This window comes from Grammomys surdaster, unplaced genomic scaffold, assembly GCF_004785775.1.
Source record: "Grammomys surdaster isolate TR1022 unplaced genomic scaffold, NIH_TR_1.0 165, whole genome shotgun sequence".
Lineage (NCBI taxonomy): Eukaryota > Metazoa > Chordata > Mammalia > Rodentia > Muridae > Grammomys > Grammomys surdaster.
This window is the reverse complement of record NW_021604613.1, coordinates 1,937,701-1,957,343: the sequence shown is the minus strand read 5'-3', so window position 1 is coordinate 1,957,343 and position 19,643 is coordinate 1,937,701. Positions and strand designations below refer to the sequence as shown.

Sequence of the window (19,643 nt, the reverse complement as noted above, 5' to 3'; positions counted from 1 at the left end):
TTCCCCATGAAAATGGAAGGTTTCTCAGGCCACTACCTTTTAAGTCTGGTGTCAGTTTTCCTAAAATAGAATGACGATGTGCCCTACCGTTTTTTCTCTTGGTGGCAGCAAAGTTCTAACCGAGGGCAGAACCCTTTCCTAAAATGTGGCATAGTGTGGGCACAGTGCGATCAACTAAATTTGGACACCTTTTCATGAGTCCCTAGCCATGTGACTTTGTAAAAGTCCTGGTACTCACAAACCTGGCAGGAACGCCTTGGGCTATTAAGAGGTCATTAGCATTTCTCTACTAAAGCCTGGTTTTTAAGCCACAGGAAGTACCGCGGACCGAAGAGCGGTGGCGTCACTTCCGGGGGCCTGAGCAGCTGAGCAGGCGGCAGCAGTTTACTATGAAGGTGAATGGGAATTGCTCGCTCGCGCGCGTCTTTTCTAACCCAGGCTTTTGCTCACCACCAACAGAGACTCCGCGCTTCCCAGCCAGCTGATTCCAGCTGTGTCATCCAAACTGAGGAAACCTAATTCTTCCGGAGAGGCTGTGGGAGCTCAAATCTGCGAGTAGTTCACTCCCATCCCAATCCCTGCAGGTCTGCTTTCCCAGTTGACATGATCACTTTATTCTCTAACCTCAGTTTTGCTCATTCCACACGTTTTGCAATGTGGGAACGCTAAGGTGTTTATGTTTAGTGATGGATTGCTATCTTTTTGGGAGGAATTGATGTGGGGAGAAAGGTTTAGGAGGAAGTTTGGGTAGTGAACCTATAAGAAAAAGTGGAGGTGTGAATCCAAAGATTGGATAAGTGTTTACAGTTATCTTTGCTGATTTGTCATTTTTTGGCTTTTGTTGTTTGTTTGTTTTTTACAATGAGCTTTATGAGAGGACTTGTTTCCAAAATACGAAATTAAATCCTAATTTAGTGAGCATATATTTTAATAAACTGTCCAAATGTAGTACACTATTTTGTAAGGGGTGGAGGAGTCAAGAAATGGGAGGCCTTTATTTTTCATTTGTTTTATTTGCCTTTAATTTTTAACGTCATTTTAAATAGGACTATCCGCATAACTGTTATACTATAACATTAACTGTTGTATAAAGTGCGTGTTGAGCATGGTTTACCCAAAATGCCTGGACCAGAAGTGTTCCAAATTTCAAAAAACTTTTTTTTTTTTAAATTTTGCTATGTGTCATATTCATGACCAATCTAAGAATGAAACCCAGGTATTAATGTGAAATTTGTGTTTTATTTGCATACTATAAGCACAGCTAAGACAATTTTATATAATAATATTTTTAGTACTTTTTGTGTTTCCACTAACAACTCAGGTGGATAGAGTAGCTTAGAGTTTCACTTTGGGGATGCTCAACTTGAAATATTAATCATTTTATATGTTTTCATTTTTCACTTGCAAAATCTGATTTATTTATATCCAGTGATTTCTAGGGCCTCTAAAAGATTTTGATAACTTTTTACAAATGTTCTTAAAATTCTGTATTCTGCATATTTAAAAAATAAAATAATATTCATCATTTTATTTAAGTAAATAAATTAATTGCAAATGGCATTATATTTCTGTAATTCTTTTCTAGGAATTATTTGTAGAGTAACAAATATGCTAATGTTAAGTAAGACAGCAAGAGCTATTCCCAAACCACCAAAGAGTAAAGTTTATGGATTTTTAAGAAGATTTAATGTTCATCCCAGAACACTCTTTCATCATAAACTGGTCCTGGGAATTGAAACCAGCTGTGACGACACAGGAGCTGCTGTGGTGGATGAAACTGGAACTGTGCTGGGAGAAGCACTGCATTCCCAAACTAACGTTCACCTGAAGTAAGTAGAAAACATTTGGGTCATTTTCTGCATTTTTGCTTCTTTTTTTTTTTTTTTTCAAAATGACACCACTCTTTTCCATTTATCATGACTTTGGGCTAGGACAGGCTAGGAAGGAAAAGACAAGTCTAGGAAGACTCAGGTATTTTGGTCATCCTGATAAGCCCTTAGAAACAGTGATCATGGAAGTGTTCACGGAATTTTGTTTATTACCTTACTTGTTCTTTGACTATTTGTGTTTATTGTATTGCTTGTTCCTCAACCTAAAACTGACCTTAATACTTGCATGTAATTAAAATAGTATAAAAGCTGATTGGGAAAAATTTAGAAAGAAGAAGAACACCACTCTTTTCCACTTATCATGTATAAAAGTGAAAATTTAATAGTTAAATTCTTTTTTATTGTGTAAGACCACTGAGTATCACAATAAATAGCTATGTCTTGAGATACACGCCTTAAATCCAGCACTGCAGAGGCAGGCAGATTTTCCAAACCAGCCACTGCCTCTCAGTGAGACTTTGTCTCAATAAAGAAAAACAACAGACAAACAAAAACATGCTGTAGAAATATCTCATACCTTGTCCTGGCTTTTAAGGCTTCCCCAGTTCACAGTAGGGTCTCAACATTTGCAAATCCTTGGAACAAAAGGAGGCAACAATCATTCCCAGAACTAATAATTTTTATGACTTTTCTCTCAGTGATGCCTTTTTTTCCCCTGTATATATGTTTTGTGGTCTCAATGGCAGTCCCAGGAAAGCATCATCTGATAGTTAAAAAAAAAAAAAATGTATTCACATGTACACATAGAATTCGCATAGTTCTTAAGACATTGTTGTATTAGAGCTCGGGTTTGTAAGCCCAGCTGTTTGCAGATGACCACAGGACTGGTGACTTAAATAATTAGACTGGATATAAAGTATAAAATGTATGCTTAGCTTTAGCCAATTGTCACTCAAGAATGTAAAGTTTAAAATCATTAGAGTATCATAATTTTCAAAAGAAAGTGGAAATCCACATTTTAAATGTAATGTCTAGTTTATGTTTTTTAGATTATTAGTTAATTCAAAACACATCGAAATACATCTCAAAAGTTATCAACTTTCAGTGTTTGAAGAATGAAAAAAATGCCTGGTATTTTTAGTATTATTTTAGGGAAGTTCTTTATTCTTTTATTTCTGATTTCTTTTTCATGTCCATAAACAAAAAGAGCAATTTTCTTAGTGCACTGGGAATAAGGAAATAAAAGTCTGAAGCAACACACCATTGGAAAGAAACTAAGTCGATATTGATACGGTCAATAGAATACTAGAAGGTCCTTCTGTCATATAATGCACACAGACCTACAAAGGGGCCTATGCTAAGGCAGCATAAAGTTAATATCAAATAATAATTACCATGCTGAGGACATTCTTATTTCTTTTTTTTTTAATGTACTGAAGTTTTGAATATTATCTACACTGACAGGCCTACTCTAAGCACATCATCTAAAGCAGGTTCATTCTATATCACTATGTTCTGCATATTTTCTTTCTAATCCATTTTACAATTTATGCACTTGTTTTCCAAGTTATAATCTTTCCTGCAACCAACCTTAAACTCTGATACTGAGGTCTCTGTCTATATTGACCTCCGTGCTACTCCTGTTGCCCTGTCAGCACAGTGACTCACAGGTCCTCAGTAGAGAAGGAAAGAATATTGCCATCCAAGTGAACACTAACAACAAAGGCAAAAAGATAAAAACATTCCACTTAACCAGAGTGCATGCCCCTTGAGTGAAATACTAGGCAAGTGTGTTCAGTGACGTCATCCACACAGCTCAGCTTAGCATGAAGGAAACCAACCATTGTCAGGCAATACCTGGGACACTATGAATTCTCATATGAATGTGATACATATGAATAGCCCACCATATCAAATGGGTTTGCAGCCAGTGGTTGGGGTCTGGGTTAGGTATTTCCAGATTCTTGGCTTCTTTCCCAAAGAATGGAAAAGGGCTCACACGAATCAACAAAAGAATCAAAACGATAGTGCTGGTTATATATGGATATACTGTCAAGATTGGCAGCAGGCCGCATGATTAAGAAGACTGAAGATTATTGTTCAGGACTATTTTCATGGAGTTCAAATGGAGGGATTGATGACTCAAGAGCAGAGTTTGGGTGGTTCTTTATTGTGATTGATAGATTAGATCATATATACTCATTTGTTAGAAGTAAACCACAGGGGGTTTGAAAACAGCATGAAAAGTCTGCAACAATATTGAACATTTACCAGTCTTACATTATAAAGCAGGCACTGTGCTTTATACAATGATTCATTTGGAAGAATGCCTTCAAATGTAACATTTTCTTTCCTAGCTTTTTAAAGACTGTCTTTTTTGTTTCAGAACAGGTGGGATTGTTCCTCCAGTAGCTCAACAACTTCACAGAGAAAATATTCAACGAATAGTAGAAGAAACTCTTTCTACCAGTAGAATCTCCCCAAGCGACCTCTCAGCAATTGCAACTACCATCAAACCAGGACTGGCTCTAAGCTTGGGAGTTGGCTTATCCTTTAGCTTACAGCTAGTAAATCAGTTTAAAAAGCCATTCATCCCGGTTCATCATATGGAGGCTCATGCACTGACTATTAGGCTAACGAATAAAGTAGAATTTCCTTTTTTAGTTCTTTTGATTTCTGGAGGTCACTGCCTGTTGGCATTAGTCCAGGGTGTTTCAGATTTTTTGCTCCTTGGGAAGTCTTTGGACATAGCACCAGGCGACATGCTTGACAAGGTACTCTTCCAAAGGTTCTCCTCCTTTCCTTCTGTTGCTTCTTTCCAGTCTACAGACTACTCATCCAGGCAATTCAGAACATTACATAAGTAGACCTAAAAAACTGTTTTTAAAAATTACCACCAATTGCTTCTTCTCGGCCTTTTGGCTAAGATCAAATGTAAAAATTACCACCACCGGCTTGGTGGGAGTAGCATTATAGACCACAAATTCAAGGCCCAACCTTGGCTTTTGAATGAGTGTGAGGCAAACCTGGGCCATGCAGCAATGTCTTGTCTTAAAACTCAAGAGTTGTGGCCAAGCATGGTGGGGTACATTTTTAATAATAGCACTTGGGAGGCAAGAGGCATGTGGAACTCTGAGTTTGAGGCCAGCCTGGTCTACATAGCTCTAGGACAGCCAGGGCTACATAGAGAGGAAAACAATACAACAAAAAACACTAAGAGTTGTAATAACTTTAAATCTTTTTCTTTTAGGTAGGTTTCATTCTGTAACCCATGTTAGACTCAAAACTCACAGTGATCCTCCTGCTTCAGCCTCTCATGTGCTGGCATTATAGGTGTGAGTCACCACTATTGTCCATCTCAATTTTGTAATTTTTAGCCATTTAATGAAATAATAAGAATTTTACGTTTATATGTAAAAGCTCAAATAGTTTGCAGGTACTGGTATATATTTAGTCACATACTTCTTGTGAAGGTGTTTGGGAAACTAGCATGCTACAAAAATGTAAAGGTATTCAGAGATTAAGAACAAGGGATGGCAGTATATGCCTTGAACCTTAGCACTCGAGAAACAGAGGCAGGTGGATTGCTGTGAGTTCAAGGCCTCCTTGGTCTGCATAGTGAAGTTAAGGCCAACTGGGGCTATATAGTAAAACCATATAAGGGAAAGAGAAGATTAACATGGAATTCAGATGTTCAATGTCAACTGCATAATTGGTTAACATCACAACAGTTTTAGTATGAAACCTACTGCCATAGATAAAATGATAGAGGGAAAAATAGATCACTTACTTGTTTGTTCATTTGTTTAGTTTTTGGAGGCAGGGTTTCTCTGTAATCTTGGCTGTTCTGGATCTTGGACCAGGCTGGCCTCTGCCTCCTGAGTGCTGGGATTAAAGACATGGGTCACTACCACCCAGCCAGATTCTTATTTTCAACATTCAGCATTAAATAACCATCTCAACTTTAATTTTCCAATCCCAGTACAGGAGAGACTTAAAAAAGCAGTACTTGGACACTGCTGGTCAGTTTATTGGAGAGAGAAGTTATGCCCAAAGATTCCTGATATTAGCAGACTCCCTGTGTTCATTCAGGATTTTAGAAGGAATTTTTGAATTCATAATCTTTATATCTTACAATTTTAAAATGTGTAGCCTATGACTCATATGTATATAATTTTATATTATTATATCTTTATTTTCTTAATGATACTTATTACATGTATTGACTTACATATTTTGAACCATCCTTATATCTCTTCTGGTTTGAAACTGATGTAGTCAATAGTGGGTAATCTTTTTCTTAATCATTTACAGTCAGAGTATATTGCATGAATAAAGTTTTAATGCTTGTCTTTAATAGGTGGCGAGAAGACTTTCTCTAATCAAACACCCAGAATGTTCTACAATGAGTGGCGGGAAAGCTATAGAACATTTGGCCAAAGAAGGAGATAGATTCCATTTTACTATCAATCCACCCATGCAGAATGCTAAGAATTGTGATTTTTCTTTTACGGGACTTCAACATGTTACCAATAAGCTAATAACACACAAAGAAAAAGAAGAAGGCATTGAGGAGGGGCAAATCCTGTCATCAGCTGCAGACATTGCTGCTGCGGTACAGCATGCAACAGCGTGCCACCTTGCGAAAAGAACACATCGTGCTATTCTGTTTTGCAAGCAGAAAAATTTGTTATCTCCAGCTAACGCAGTATTAGTAAGCTTTGCCCTCTCCCCTGGTGGTATTAGTACACTTTCCAGTCTGTTTTTTACCCCCAGTAATCTAGTTGACTTTGTATTTAGGATGAATTAGTCCTTGTGTCTCATGTAGACAAAAGGAAACGATGCAGAATAAAAACAATGTATAGCAGATGTGAATGTAGACATAACATCTTTAGGGGGCATATCTACAGCCTGTATAGGGAAGAAAATCCCAGGCTACATTTCTCTGTGAATTTTATTGTACTTTCCATATGATAAAGAGACCAGAATAACCATTGTGGCTACTATTTTCAGTAAAGTAGGCTGCCATCCTCCCTTTTTTAATTAAATCCCATTAAATGTGCTTACAAGTCTTAATATCCTTCTGTTTAATAGGTCTTAAATCTAACTGCAAAAATTATAAACTAATGAAATGTAAAGATTTGGGAATTTGAAAATGGAATATTAAAAATGAATATTAAAGATAATGGCTTCTTAAGAGCTGGGTAGCTCAGTGACTTAACAAAAGCACAAACTACAGTCTAAAATATTGGTATATTATGATTGCAAATATTGCAGAGACACTCTCTAGTAATAAGAAAATACCTGAAAATGCTAGCAATGAATACTTGCTGGCATTCTAATTTTGATTACTATCTTCAAATTTCTATTATGCAAATATATTGCTTATTACATCGCCCCAAATGTCATAGTTTCTTGTTGGGTGAAGCTGGTTTTGTTCCCCAGGTTAAGATAACAGCTTGGTGTATATCTATATGTGAAAGCTGTTAATACTCATCGTCTCTATTTTCAGGTTGCATCTGGAGGTGTTGCAAGTAACTTGTACATCCGAAAAGCATTGGAAATTGTAGCAAATGCAGAACAATGCACTTTGTTGTGTCCCCCTCCGAGACTGTGCACTGACAATGGCATCATGATTGCATGGTAAGCCACAAGATATATGTGATTTAGTTGTGATAGTGTAAACAATCATAATCATCTCCTAGTATATTTTCTTAAATATTAAGGCTATTAATGTTGTTTCAATGATTTTTATCATTTAGGAATGGGATTGAAAGGTTACGTGCTGGCTTGGGCGTTTTACATGATGTAGAAGACATCCGATATGAGCCAAAGTATGTACTGTCACGTTTTTTGTTTTTTGGGTTTTTTTTCATATCTCTTCTCTTATTATTTTATTTTTTTAAATCAAACCGTAATTTTTACTTATTCACACAGGGGTTATAAACACAAAAAGGCAGGACATGGGGAAGGGGATGACGCCAGAGCGTGGGTGTTCAGGGGGAGTACAGATACCTTTCAGAACAGGGTATTGGCTAGGTGAAGGTTCTGGGGACAGGTCACTGTGACTCTGCCTATGATTCACTTGTCTTTATCTAAGTTGGTACTATCTGCCAAGGCTACCTATTTACAAGGTCTATGACTACTCAGGCTGGTAAATTTCCACCAAAACTGCCTGTTTACAATAGCTTATAGCCATCTGTTTCAATGTTTTTCCACTGAGACCCAAGACTTGGTATTAGTATACATGTATGACAGACCTGTTGCTGATTTTAGGCCTATGGCTAATTTTAGGTCTTCAGTGTATAAGAAGGGCTGCCCCTGACATCTCCTCCCTTCTCTAAGTATAGAAGGGCTGTGGTGATTCTAATCTTGCTAAGGTGGAGATAGAGGCCTGACCTCCAGTAATTGAAGGGGACCTTGTAATGGCTCCGGTCCCCCTGTCGTTGTCCAGTGAGGCATGAGGGCCATACCCATCCCGATGTCTTTTTCCTGGAGAGGGGATACTTTTGACATCAACCCCTATGCAGTCAGGCTTGTCCCTCAGGGAACCCAGAGAGATATTTTTAACTTTTATTTATATTCCTTTACAGTGCTTAGCCTCGCAGCCTAAGCAAGAATTCAGATCACCTGACAGAGGGGGTTCTGGGTGGCCCCTCTCTGCTAGGTCTAAGGGCGGAAGTCCATTCTTTTAGGTTGGGTGGAGATGGGTTTTGGGAGCACCCTGGATAAAGTAACAAGCTCATCTTGAGTCTCATGGTCCTCCATAGCTAACTTATGATAATGCATCTGAGTAGGTTTTGCTACCAAATTATCTATCTGTTGTTTCACAAAGTTAGTCAGCCTATTTAAGGCCCAGGGACCAAAAGAAGTAAGCAAAAATAACCCAATTAATGGTCCCAAGATGGGAGGAAATAGAGTTGACAACCATGGAGAGGTTGAAAAACAATTCTTGTACCAGCTCTCATCTTTCTCTTTCTCTCTCTGACTTTTCTCAGGGCCATCTCTGATCTATTTCATGCTCTCTTTAACCATCCCTGTCTTGTCTATGTAAAGGGAACATTCTTCTTTAAGGGCTGTACACAGTCAAGAGCTGTACAAATCCTTTTCTATTGTAAAAATGTAAATCAAGTCCCATAAACTCCTTTGCAATTTTTGGAGGTCGATTCAGACAGCAAAGCGAGGGATTTCTTCAGATTAGTGATATCAGTCTCTAGCTGTTTGATGTTCTTGTCAATGGCCCGTCGAAGGTCTGAGTAGTATAAGTTTGGAGTCCAGCATCTGGATTAGAACTTCTAACAGCAGACATCATGGGTGATTCATTTTTACCTGGAAAGGAAAAAGAAGGGAATTCTCAGGGAGATTTCTCTTCCCTGGATGTCCATCTTATTTATGGTTGGGCCTGGCTTTGTGGGGGTATCTATTTATTTCGTTAATCTTTTTGTCAACCATTTAGCTGTGCCTTCTGTGTTATCAAACAGGCATATCAATCCTTGGCCCCATTAGAGAACTGGGTCTGGTCCATTCCCTTTAAGGGTAAGAGGGTCCTTCCACATAGCTGTGGCATAGTTTTTATTGGTCTCGGTGATGCCAGAGGCAGTCAGCAGCAGATTTGCCATAAGCTTTCAGTTTTAGAGAGTTAAAAGTGAACAAGGCATGATGGAGAGTGTTTCGGGGGACTCCTTCTGGGGGAGTACCATTCCCCCTCTTTTGTTTTTAAAGCCAATTTTTCAGAGTTCTGTTAAAATCAGGGCAGAAGTGCCAGCAGCCACTCCTTCCACACTCAGAGAGTCATGAAGACACTATTTAAAGAAATATAAATCTATATTAATAAACTCTTTTATCAAAGGACTATTATAGAACAGCCAACAACTAATCAGACTATATAATGTATCAATTAATAATAGCTTCTTCTACTTTTTGTGAGATTACTCTTTTTTCAATCAATTGTTGAGGGAAATTAGGATTTACATGTCTCTTGAGAATGTTAAACAGAGACTTAAATTCTTTTGTGGAGAGCTTAAAATAAGATCTTAGTCAATTAGCGTCTCCTAGAAACTTTTGAAAATAATTTGAAATAAGTAAATTCTTTTTTTTCCAGATCCATTATCTGGGTTTTTTTGTAGTATCACGTTTATACAAATTATAAAAGAGATTTATGAATATTTTTATTTAAAGTTTTGTTGACATTCTGGTGGTATTTTAAGGAAAATTACTGGTTTTCATGAATGTAGTTGAGAAATAACTGATAAATATTTCTGCTACACATACAAATTACAAAAGTTTTAATAGGCTATATGTGAGTTATGACCTATTTCTATAGGTCATGAATAAAGATGATACATTATCTTATTTCTTACCAGAAAAGAACACATTTCAAGGCTAGAGAGATGGCTTGGTGGATAAGAGTTCTTACTGCTCTTACAGAGGACCTGGATTCTGTTTCCAGCACCCACACAGTGGCTCATAGCTACACAACTCCAGTTCTAGGTGATCCAAAATCCTGATTTCCATGGGCTCCTGCATACAGATGGTATACATGCATACAGTCAGACATACACATTAAATACTTTTAAGAAAAGAAACCATCTCCATAAGTGGTACTTTTGTAAATGTCTGACATTATCTAAGGACAGTTAGTGTGTTAGCAGACTTAAAGGAACCATAAAGATGACATTCAAATAGGAGACTGGGTTACAGATGTGATCCTACAGGAATAGATGAGAAGAAGCCAGAAGGCAGCTGTTCATTGTAAGCCTCATTTCCTCTCTCAAACCATAGTCCCAAGAGCAAAGTTGTTTAATTTCCTATCAAGTTCTGTCCAAGTTAGTCTGGGAATAATGTAGGAAAATTTTGTTTCATAACTTGACATGATTATATTTGAATATTGTTTCTTCTGATATTTTGAACTTGTCAGCACCAGTTGTCAGTTGTGCTGCAGGAACTACTGGTTGTTAATGTGGATTGTGGATAACCAGTGTTTAGGGTAGTATCACAAGGAATCTCTTAACTTGGCAGCTTGACCTCAGATAATACTGCCTGGTCCAGTTGTTCCCCCTTGTGTGGTGTCAAGGCTGGAGATGATGGCTTTGTCCAGCTGTGGTCAGCTTATAGTCTTACCTTGAGCAATATCATGGAAAAGCAGAAATCTGCAGTTTCACTTTACTTAACGAGGAAGAATAGATAACATGGGTGAGAGGTAAAGAGCTCTCTAGTCTAAAAGTGCAAGGTGAAGTTGAAAAGAACAGACCAGCTTGTGAAAAGTCACGGAGACTAAGGGACCTACGAAAATATAAGCAAATGAAGACTTGACCTTTGTAAAATGTTATGTATTGTCTATGGCATCTTTTGTTGTTTATGGTTCATTTTAAGGATTTTTTTTCTTTTGTATTTTTGTTGTTTGATAGTTTGTGAAACCCAAGGCTTTACATATGCTTAAGCATATACTGTACCATTGAACCACTTAACTACAGGATTAATTTTGATTTAAGCTTACTAATTTACAGAACTTTTGAGCTGTAGAACTTGCAAGTATACCTCAAAATTAATGTTTCTTAAGAATGAGGTGTTGTTACACATTGTTCTGGTTTGTAGACGTGGAAGAGTGACCACTTGTGCTGACTCTCCATTATTCCCAGTGTTGTCCAAACTGCAAGCAGGTAATGTGCACAAGTTGTGATAGCTTATGAAGCAAGTATAAAGTCATGTGACCTCTGATTTTTATGTAGATGTCCTCTTGGAGTAGACATATCCAGAGAAGTTGCAGAAGCTGCCATAAAAGTACCACGATTAAAAATGGCATTTTGATTTGTGATTTTAAAGTTCTCTCCAGGTAATATTTTAAACAACAAAATTAAGTTTTAAGGTTTTAGTATAAAATTATGTTAAATATGTCCATTAGGCATCAAAATGTTTATTATATGTGTGTGTATATACATAGTCCTGAAGGAGCACATGTGTGTGCAAGTGCACCAATGTATGTGTGTGTGCGGTAGTGTTCACAATCCAAGTGTCACACTCAGGAATACTGTCAACCTCCTTTGAGTCCAGGCTTCTCATTGTCTTGGAGCTTTACCAATAACATTGGAAGAGGCTGCACAGGAAGCCCCTGGGAACGTCAGGAATCCTCTGTCTCCACCACCTCAGCACTGGGTTTATAAGGTTACATACACTGCCATGCCTCCAATTTAACATAATTTCTGGGGATTGAACTTGGGACCATATTTGCAAGGCAAGTCCTTTATACCTACTGTGTTATCTCTCTAGGCCCAAGAGTTCCTTTTCTTCCCAAAGACAATAGCTGCATGTTATAGTTTGGCAAAAGAATGGCTTTTTTATTGTTTAAAACAAAACAATAAAATCAAAGGGTGAAGGATTTATTAATGTTGGCAAGTGAAGAAAGAAAATCCTCAGGGTAAATGTAGTAATTCTTTTCATTCCTGGCTTCTTGTTATGGATTCGATATCCCCATTTCTCAAATTAAAAGAATAGAAGCTAGCTTTTGACTACTGCTACAATACACTGATTCTTTAATATATTTAATTGTATTTACTAAGATGAAAATAAATGGGATGAGAAGGGTTTATTTGGATAATTTTGTTTGAAACTTGATATTGCAGACACTGTAAGTTTACCATTGATTTTTTTTTCCTGAGTAAAGTAACTACATACTGTTTGGGGTTCTAAGTACAAAGCTACTTGGGCTAGGGAAATGGCTCGGTTACTAAGAGTACTTCTTGATCTTGTAGAGGACCCCAGCACCCACATGGCAGCTCACTACTACCCATAACTCCAGTTCCAGGAATTCAACACCCTTTTCTGACCTCCACAGGCACCAGGCACACATGTGGAACACAAACATTAAATTTAAAAAATAATAATAAATCTTCATTTTCTTAAAGAAGCAATGCTACTCATGCCCACTGATTTTGCCACTAGATGTTCATATTATGTTCACTGCACTAGAACAATTTGTTATTTCTGTGTACTTTCTAATCTCTGGTAACAGATTTTATTGAAAGCCATAAGGTAAGGATAAAAATTTAGCATAGACCAAAGCCTTCTTCAGGTGACTCACTTTATAGCATGCTGGCCTTCAACTCTCTTGATTCTTCTGCCTCAGCATTTCAACAGAATTCCAGGTATGTAGCCACTATTCTTGATTAGAATGGAAACATTTCTAGTTTTAGTCCTGTTTTAAGCTAACTTTCTTCTCAGAAAGTTACATAAGTAATTCTTTTGTTCAATTTTGTTATGATCTCCTATTTTCCTTTTAAAAATAGAGCGTCTGGAAATAGCCTTTACTTACAGTATCGTATTCTTGGTTGTTAGATTACTGTTGGATGACAGCATGGATTGAGAAAAATAACAAGTAAAAGCAACAACTAGTTCATGAATTCACACCTTACATTTGGATTTGCATTTTATATATGATTATGAATTAACAGACTATTTTCCTATGGATAATACTATCAGTACACATAAATTATGGAAGAAAATTTACTGAAATATATATTATGAATATATTCATTTGAGACAGAGTCTCACTCTGTGGCTCAGGCATGTCTAGCTCGCACTAGTTTGAATCTTAGCAAACCTCTTGCATGAATCTCCCAAGTCCTTGGTTAAAAATACAGTTCCACCTGGTAAAGCTCAGGATGTTATCTTGAGCCTTTTCTTGTCTATAATCTTAAAAGGAAACAACTGAGTGATACAATATAATCTTTAAGTGTTGAGGACATCCTCCACTTAAGGTTCAGGGAGCTATGCCAGAGGCAAGGCATAGCTTTGTAAGAGCCAGCAGTAAGGAAATAGTGACCTCCAGACACAATAAAAGTGATGCATATACGACCACAGGAATGTGGCAGCATGTACAGGAACTGTACAGATTCAAGTCAGATGGGGCCATGGTCCTGAGATATAAATGTGGACATAAACTCCCATCTATAACCAAGAAGCTGTCTTAACTGACATCCACTTGCAATGAACAAATTATTTTTCTCCAGTGGAGTTTCATTGGGTATATAAACCCCATGTCCTTGTTTGGGCATTTTTTATTTCCCTGGTCTTCTGCTTATGTACTGTCGTTTCCAGTTTTGTGTTTTATAGTGTGTATGTATGTTTTGTGTTTTCTTTCTTTTTTTTAAACTCTAGTTTGTTTAGGGATTGTTTGTTTTCCAGATGCAAACCAAAGGTACTTCCTATAGATAATGGGACAGTTATACTCCGTGTTCCTTATGAGCAGTGATTTCACATTGTACATTTCAGGTTTTTCAGAAGTCTCACACATTGGTAATGCTTATTATTTGACAGTGTAAATGTTGTAGTAAGTGTTAATATATGGGCTCTTAACTAAGCATACCAACTCAAAAATGTTTCTAATGTTTGAGACATATTATAGATATATAGATATAGACACACATATATAATATGTATTATTCTACTTATGATAGTTGATAAATATAGGTATAAGCAAAGGCATTCTATATAGAAATTCTGCTTATTTTTTTTTCAGGCAATAATTGACTGATGTGTGGTTAAATTCCATATGAAACTCTGGGAAGAAAATCTATTCAATATTAATATAAATAATTTCCATTCTAATAACAACACAAATTCCATCCCCTGAAGATGCTGTATATTTTACCAGAATAAACAATATCTGCTTTGAGAAACACCAATCAAGAATCATTTCATGTTTCAAATGCTTTCTGTTTTTAATTATTAGCTTTCTGCAGGCTCTGGGTTAGGGTTCTGTTCACCTTTACCAAGGTTGTTCAAAAACGCTATTCTTGGTCTTGATACATTTATGATATCTGATGAAATTCCTGATGAAAATGAAAAAATGTTGTGGGAAATATTGGCCTTGTGCGTTGTTCTGAAGAGCCCCATGAAGTTAGTTACAGGAGGTATTAAAGTCAGAGAATCTTTTGGTTGGATTTTAGGTCTTGCTTTTCTTCGGTGCTCTTTTCCTGGAAGTAAGAAGGCCACAGTTAAATGTCTCTCAAATCAAGTGCCCTAAATATATTCTGATTACTTTATTTTCTTTGCCTAACTAAACCATGTACCAGCTTTCTACAGATACTCTTGAATAAACATTCCTTTTCTCTTTTTTTTTAAAGGAATTCCATTTATGTGTAGGAGAGGGGGAGGGGGAGGGGGAGGGAGAGGGAGAGGGAGACAGAGAGGGAGAAGGAGAGGAAGAAGGAGAGAGAGAGATGCTCACTGAGGCCAGATGAGAGTATCACATCCCCCAGCTGAAATTACAGGTAGCTGTGAGCTATATATGGATGCTGCAGATTCAACTCAGGTCTTCTAAAAAATCAGTATTTGTTCTTAAGCACTGGACCATCCCCCAGTTCTGCATTCTTCTTTTTACCTTTCTTATTTCTTTCTTACTGGTTATATTATAGATGTTTATTCTAGAACAACATACACTGCCACTGGCCCTTTTCTAAAGATAGATTAATAAGCATGTACATGACAATAAGTAACCCATGTCTATTCCCTATTCAATACCTAATAAGGTCTTGGAGAAGTGGCTTCGCCATTAGCAGCATATAGTGCAGAGAACTGCCACACCCACATCAAGCCGTGCACAGCCTCCTGTAACTTCATCTCTACTGGAATCCGACACCTGGCTTCTTGGGCATCTACCCTCAGACACATGTCCCTCCTGCCTCCAATGTCATTTAAATGTATTTTTAAAATTAAAATAGAAAGGAATTATTAATGTTGTAAGATCTAAGTTCTGATTTCTTCATACCTAGACTACCCAACTTCCAACTACCAACTGAGTCAAAGCTGTCAAGTGTCAATGAAACAATGTGGCCTTTGGTCTAAGGACTTTTAGATAATTGTACATGAAATTTTACAAGAGAAAGATTGTTTAAGGCACGGTTAGATGGTGCCTTACTTGGAGATAACAGAGAAAGATCTTTTAAGAATTTTGTGTGTATGTGTATTAGAACACATATGTGGAGGGCAGAGTTAACAGACAACTTATGGAGATTAGTTATTTCCCATCACATAGGTTCTATGGATCAAACTTGGGTCACTGGGCTTGTTAGCAAGTACTTTTACCAACTCTGCCATCCTGCCAGAGAAATCTCTCTGGCAACGGATTATAGTAGGGAGGACATTAAATGTAGAATGTATGTATAATTACAAAGCAGAAGATTACAGGTATGCTTTCTGGAGTGTTGTCTCCACATTTTGAATTTTAAAGATATTGATGTGCTGGTTGGTTTTTGTTGTATTGATGCAAACCTGACACAACTGAGAGAATGGCACCATCATTGAGGCAGTGCTTCCATGACTCTGGCCTGGAGGCCAGCCCGTGGGCGTTGTCTTGATTTATGATTGATGTGAGAGGGTCCTGCCCTATGTTGCTGGGATTACCCCTGGCTATGTCCTGGGGTGTATAAAGAAAGAAACTGAGTAATCCAGCAATCAGCTCATGTCCATGGCCTTTGCATCAGTTCCTGCCTCGAAATCTAGCCCTGTTTTTCTGCCTGATGGGCTATAAACTCTAAGTTGAAATAAACCCTTTCACCCCAAATTGCCTTTGTTTGTTTTATCACAGCAATAGAAACCCTAAAACAGCTAGGCAGTGGTGGTGCACGCCTTTAATCCCAGCACTTGGGAGGCAGAGGCAGGCGAATTTCTGAGTTCAAGGCCAGCCTGGTCTACAGAGTGAGTTCCAGGACAGCCAGGACTACACAGAGAAACCCCCCCAAAAAAAAGAAAGAAAAAGAAAGAAAAAGAAAAACTAAGACAGAATTACAGAGTGCCAGGACTAGCAGGCATTAAAGAAATAAAAGAAAAATTAATTACCTTTTTTAAAGATAGGAATTACAGATGGTCCTCCATTCTTCTCCAGGCTGAAAGGGGATAAAATATCAAATAATAAAATAAATGAAGACATAGTATACCCAGAAAACCATGAATAAATAAAGATTCCAGGTGCCATGTTCAGGGGCCTAATGATCTATGTCATACATGTATAAAATTGCATGTATGCTGCCTGCAGCTACCTTGTCACTCATTTCAAATATTAAATATAACTAAAATGGAAACTTATGTTCCCCTTAAGTGATGGGGAGAAGGTGTGATTTGAAAAGGAATAGCGCACATAGTCTCATATGTGTGAATGGTTGGCCATAGGGAATGGCTGTAATAGGAGGTGTGGCTTCCTTGGATGAAGTGTGTCACTGTGAAGCAGGCTTTGAGGTCTTACATGTTCAAGCAAGGTCTGGTGACACAGTCGATTCTGCTGCCTGCGGATCACCATGTCTGGAGCAGCCCTGCTCCAGCAGCATGTCTACCTGCACGCTGCCATGCTTCCTACCACAAGAATAGTGGCTAAACCTCTGAACTGTAAGCCTACCCCAATCAAGTATTTCATGGTGTTCTTTACAGTAATAGAAATCCTAAGACAGGTCTCATACTGGATTTTGAGGAAAACAGAATTGAACAGGAACACATTTTCCATTTTCAACAGAGTTGTGGGAGTCACTACAAATTATAAATCATTTGTACTAAATTAAATTTATAAAAGAATAAGATTAACTTGCAAGTTATCACAATTAATGTTCAGATTGTATTTTAAGATTTTTAGTTTTTAAAGGATTCTTAAAATAGACTTTTCTTTTTCTCTACTTAAAATTAATTTATATAACAAAACACTATTAGGTATAATTCCCTTCTTGTATAATAATAATAATAATATATCATGAGTAGCTCTTTTCCTATATATGAATGCCTTCCTACCTGGAAAGACTCATAATTCAGCTCTGTACGTAGAAGCAGAGAAAATAGTTCACAGTAAGTTTTTTTTTGCACTTTCCATTTTAAAAGACTTAGGTTATAATGAAATAATATTGAGACAAAATCATCTGAGAAAAATGCTTGAGAGAAACTATAACTTCAGCCATTGTGTCTGTTTTAGCCCTATTTCCTTCCAAGAAGTTTGGCTTGGCTATGGGTCAAGTCTGGGAAATCCATCTGCAGTGAAAATTATGTTGTCTTCCTGTTTATTTCAGAATTCTTAAAATATATCTTAAGGGTAATGAAGAATAGATTCCTGAATAAGGTATAAAATTTATCAGTCTCCCCAAAACTTCTAAAATTGAAACAATCCTGTCTACTCGGGATCCCTAAAATCTGGTGGTTGTCCTGTCCACACCTACATTTCTATTACTAAGTTGGAATTAAAGAAAGATTGAATTGGGCACAATAATCATGCATCTCCAGTTCTAGCTAATGAGGAAACAGAGGAAGGGAGGGAAATTGGAGCTGGGCGACATTGCAAAGCGCTGTATCCAGAATAAATAGAGAAAGTAGCGTCCCTGTGATTGGGAAAGATGACTGACTTTGAAGGGAGCACATATTTAACATGTCAAATGAGTGTCATCATCTTGGTTAGGTTAGAGATAATGTTGACAAACTATCTTTGGGCATAAGTGTCTATTTTCATCAGGAGCCCTATGACCCCTGCAACTGAAAGACACCAGATTTTCTTTTGGCTGAAGTTACAGGGTATTGAGATATTAGCCAAATGTCTGCTCATAAAAAAAAAAAAAAAGAAAGAAAGAAAAGAAAAAAATCAGTGGTGTCACAAGCTAATGGAACCCTTAGACTAACAGAGAAACCAATAAGTTAGTATTGGCTATATTAAAACCTCCTCTGGGAGAGGATAACAAATAGATAACCATAAATACAATCAGTGTGTCCATTTTCCCAGGAGGAGGACAAGGTGTGGTACTGACATTTTTTCTGATGTCCACCGTGACATGGAAAATATGTAGGAGTTCATGTAGCAGTTTTGGGAGAGATATTGCAAAGGCATCCCATAAGATGCTATTTCCTGATTAGCTGAAGGACACTGACTACATGTTACATGGCTGTGGGCCACCTATGCTTCCTTTCCTGGTCAAGTTTAAAGCACCTTCATCCATATCTATAGACCAGCAATTTTTGAACATCTTGGTTTATCTTTTGGGGAATTTTGACTGCCAGAACAAATATGGCCCCTATTCACAAGAAGGTGGTTTAGAGGATATTCTTTGTGAGTACAGTGTTCTATTTAGCTTCTCACTTCTGTACACTTGACACTCACAGAAAACCCCACACTTCCAAACTGGAACTATGTAGTAGTTGCTCTACCATGCGGAGTTTAATCCCCACAGAAGGCTAATGGAAAGCCAGTACTCCTTCAGTTCCCCATAGCCTCTGTTAATCCACTACTCCATCATCTGCATTCTGAGCATTTTTCTTCCTTCACTGTGGGACAGTAGGGCTGCTTTGCCACTCCTTAGCACTGGTCTCCAGGAAGAGTGGTATTCCTAGGATTTGGCTTGAGAATTGATATGATCAACCTGTGCTTCACTGTTGCCAAGGACTTTGTTAAGGTCATATGACAGGCCAGGCTGGTTTGGGCATGGGGAGGGAAGTTAAGGGAGTAGAGACAGATGGGGGCGGGGAGTCAGAATAAGAGCAAGGGAGCAGGAGCCAGGCTGGTTCTTCTCATAGCTCTTGTACACTAGCAGAATTGTCCTTTGTGCTGCTTGGATTCCTAAGCACTTCTTTCCAAGAAAATATGGGTCCAGTCTCATCAGATTTTCTACACCCAGGTGGTAGGTAGCATCAGTTCTGGCCCATTTCTGTAGGATCTCCAACCTCTGTGATTCTTGCAGGCTCTGAAGTGGCTGTGATGATGAAGAAGTTACCTAAGTGGGGTGTGTGTGTATGTATGTGTCTCTCTCTGTGTGTGTGTGTGTGTGTGTGTGTGTGTGTGTGTGTGTGTGTGTGTGT

The 19,643-nt window shown here is 37.8% G+C and overlaps 2 protein-coding genes across 5 annotated transcripts in view; one reads left to right on the top strand and one right to left on the bottom strand.

The window, feature by feature from the left end:
- The first annotated feature begins 341 nt into the window (after positions 1-341).
- Positions 342-15,569, top strand: Osgepl1 (O-sialoglycoprotein endopeptidase like 1). 4 transcript variants are annotated; one of them, XM_028765755.1, is made up of 8 exons: positions 342-584; positions 1,586-1,829; positions 4,216-4,603; positions 6,190-6,543; positions 7,342-7,472; positions 7,592-7,663; positions 11,558-11,661; positions 14,344-14,509. In XM_028765755.1, exons 2-7 carry the CDS (start codon positions 1,609-1,611, stop codon positions 11,634-11,636), a joined length of 1,245 nt encoding a protein of 414 aa, XP_028621588.1. In that variant the 5' UTR covers positions 342-584; positions 1,586-1,608; the 3' UTR covers positions 11,637-11,661; positions 14,344-14,509. The 4 variants fall into 4 exon arrangements, with proteins under 4 accessions (XP_028621588.1, XP_028621586.1, XP_028621589.1 ...); XM_028765753.1 differs by lacking the exons at positions 11,558-11,661; positions 14,344-14,509 and adding exons at positions 11,424-11,488; positions 15,356-15,569 and having other exon boundaries at positions 365-584; XM_028765756.1 differs by lacking the exon at positions 14,344-14,509 and adding an exon at positions 15,356-15,468 and having other exon boundaries at positions 365-584.
- The window catches only part of Ankar (ankyrin and armadillo repeat containing), a 51,745-nt gene continuing 46,651 nt past the window's right edge, over positions 14,550-19,643 (bottom strand). The window contains exons 21-22 of the mRNA XM_028765752.1: positions 16,665-16,711; positions 14,550-14,800 (exon numbers count right to left, since the gene is read on the bottom strand). Of these exons, the coding sequence (XP_028621585.1) occupies positions 14,553-14,800; positions 16,665-16,711 (295 nt within the window). The 3' untranslated portion in view covers positions 14,550-14,552. The remainder of the gene's footprint in view (positions 14,801-16,664; positions 16,712-19,643) is intronic.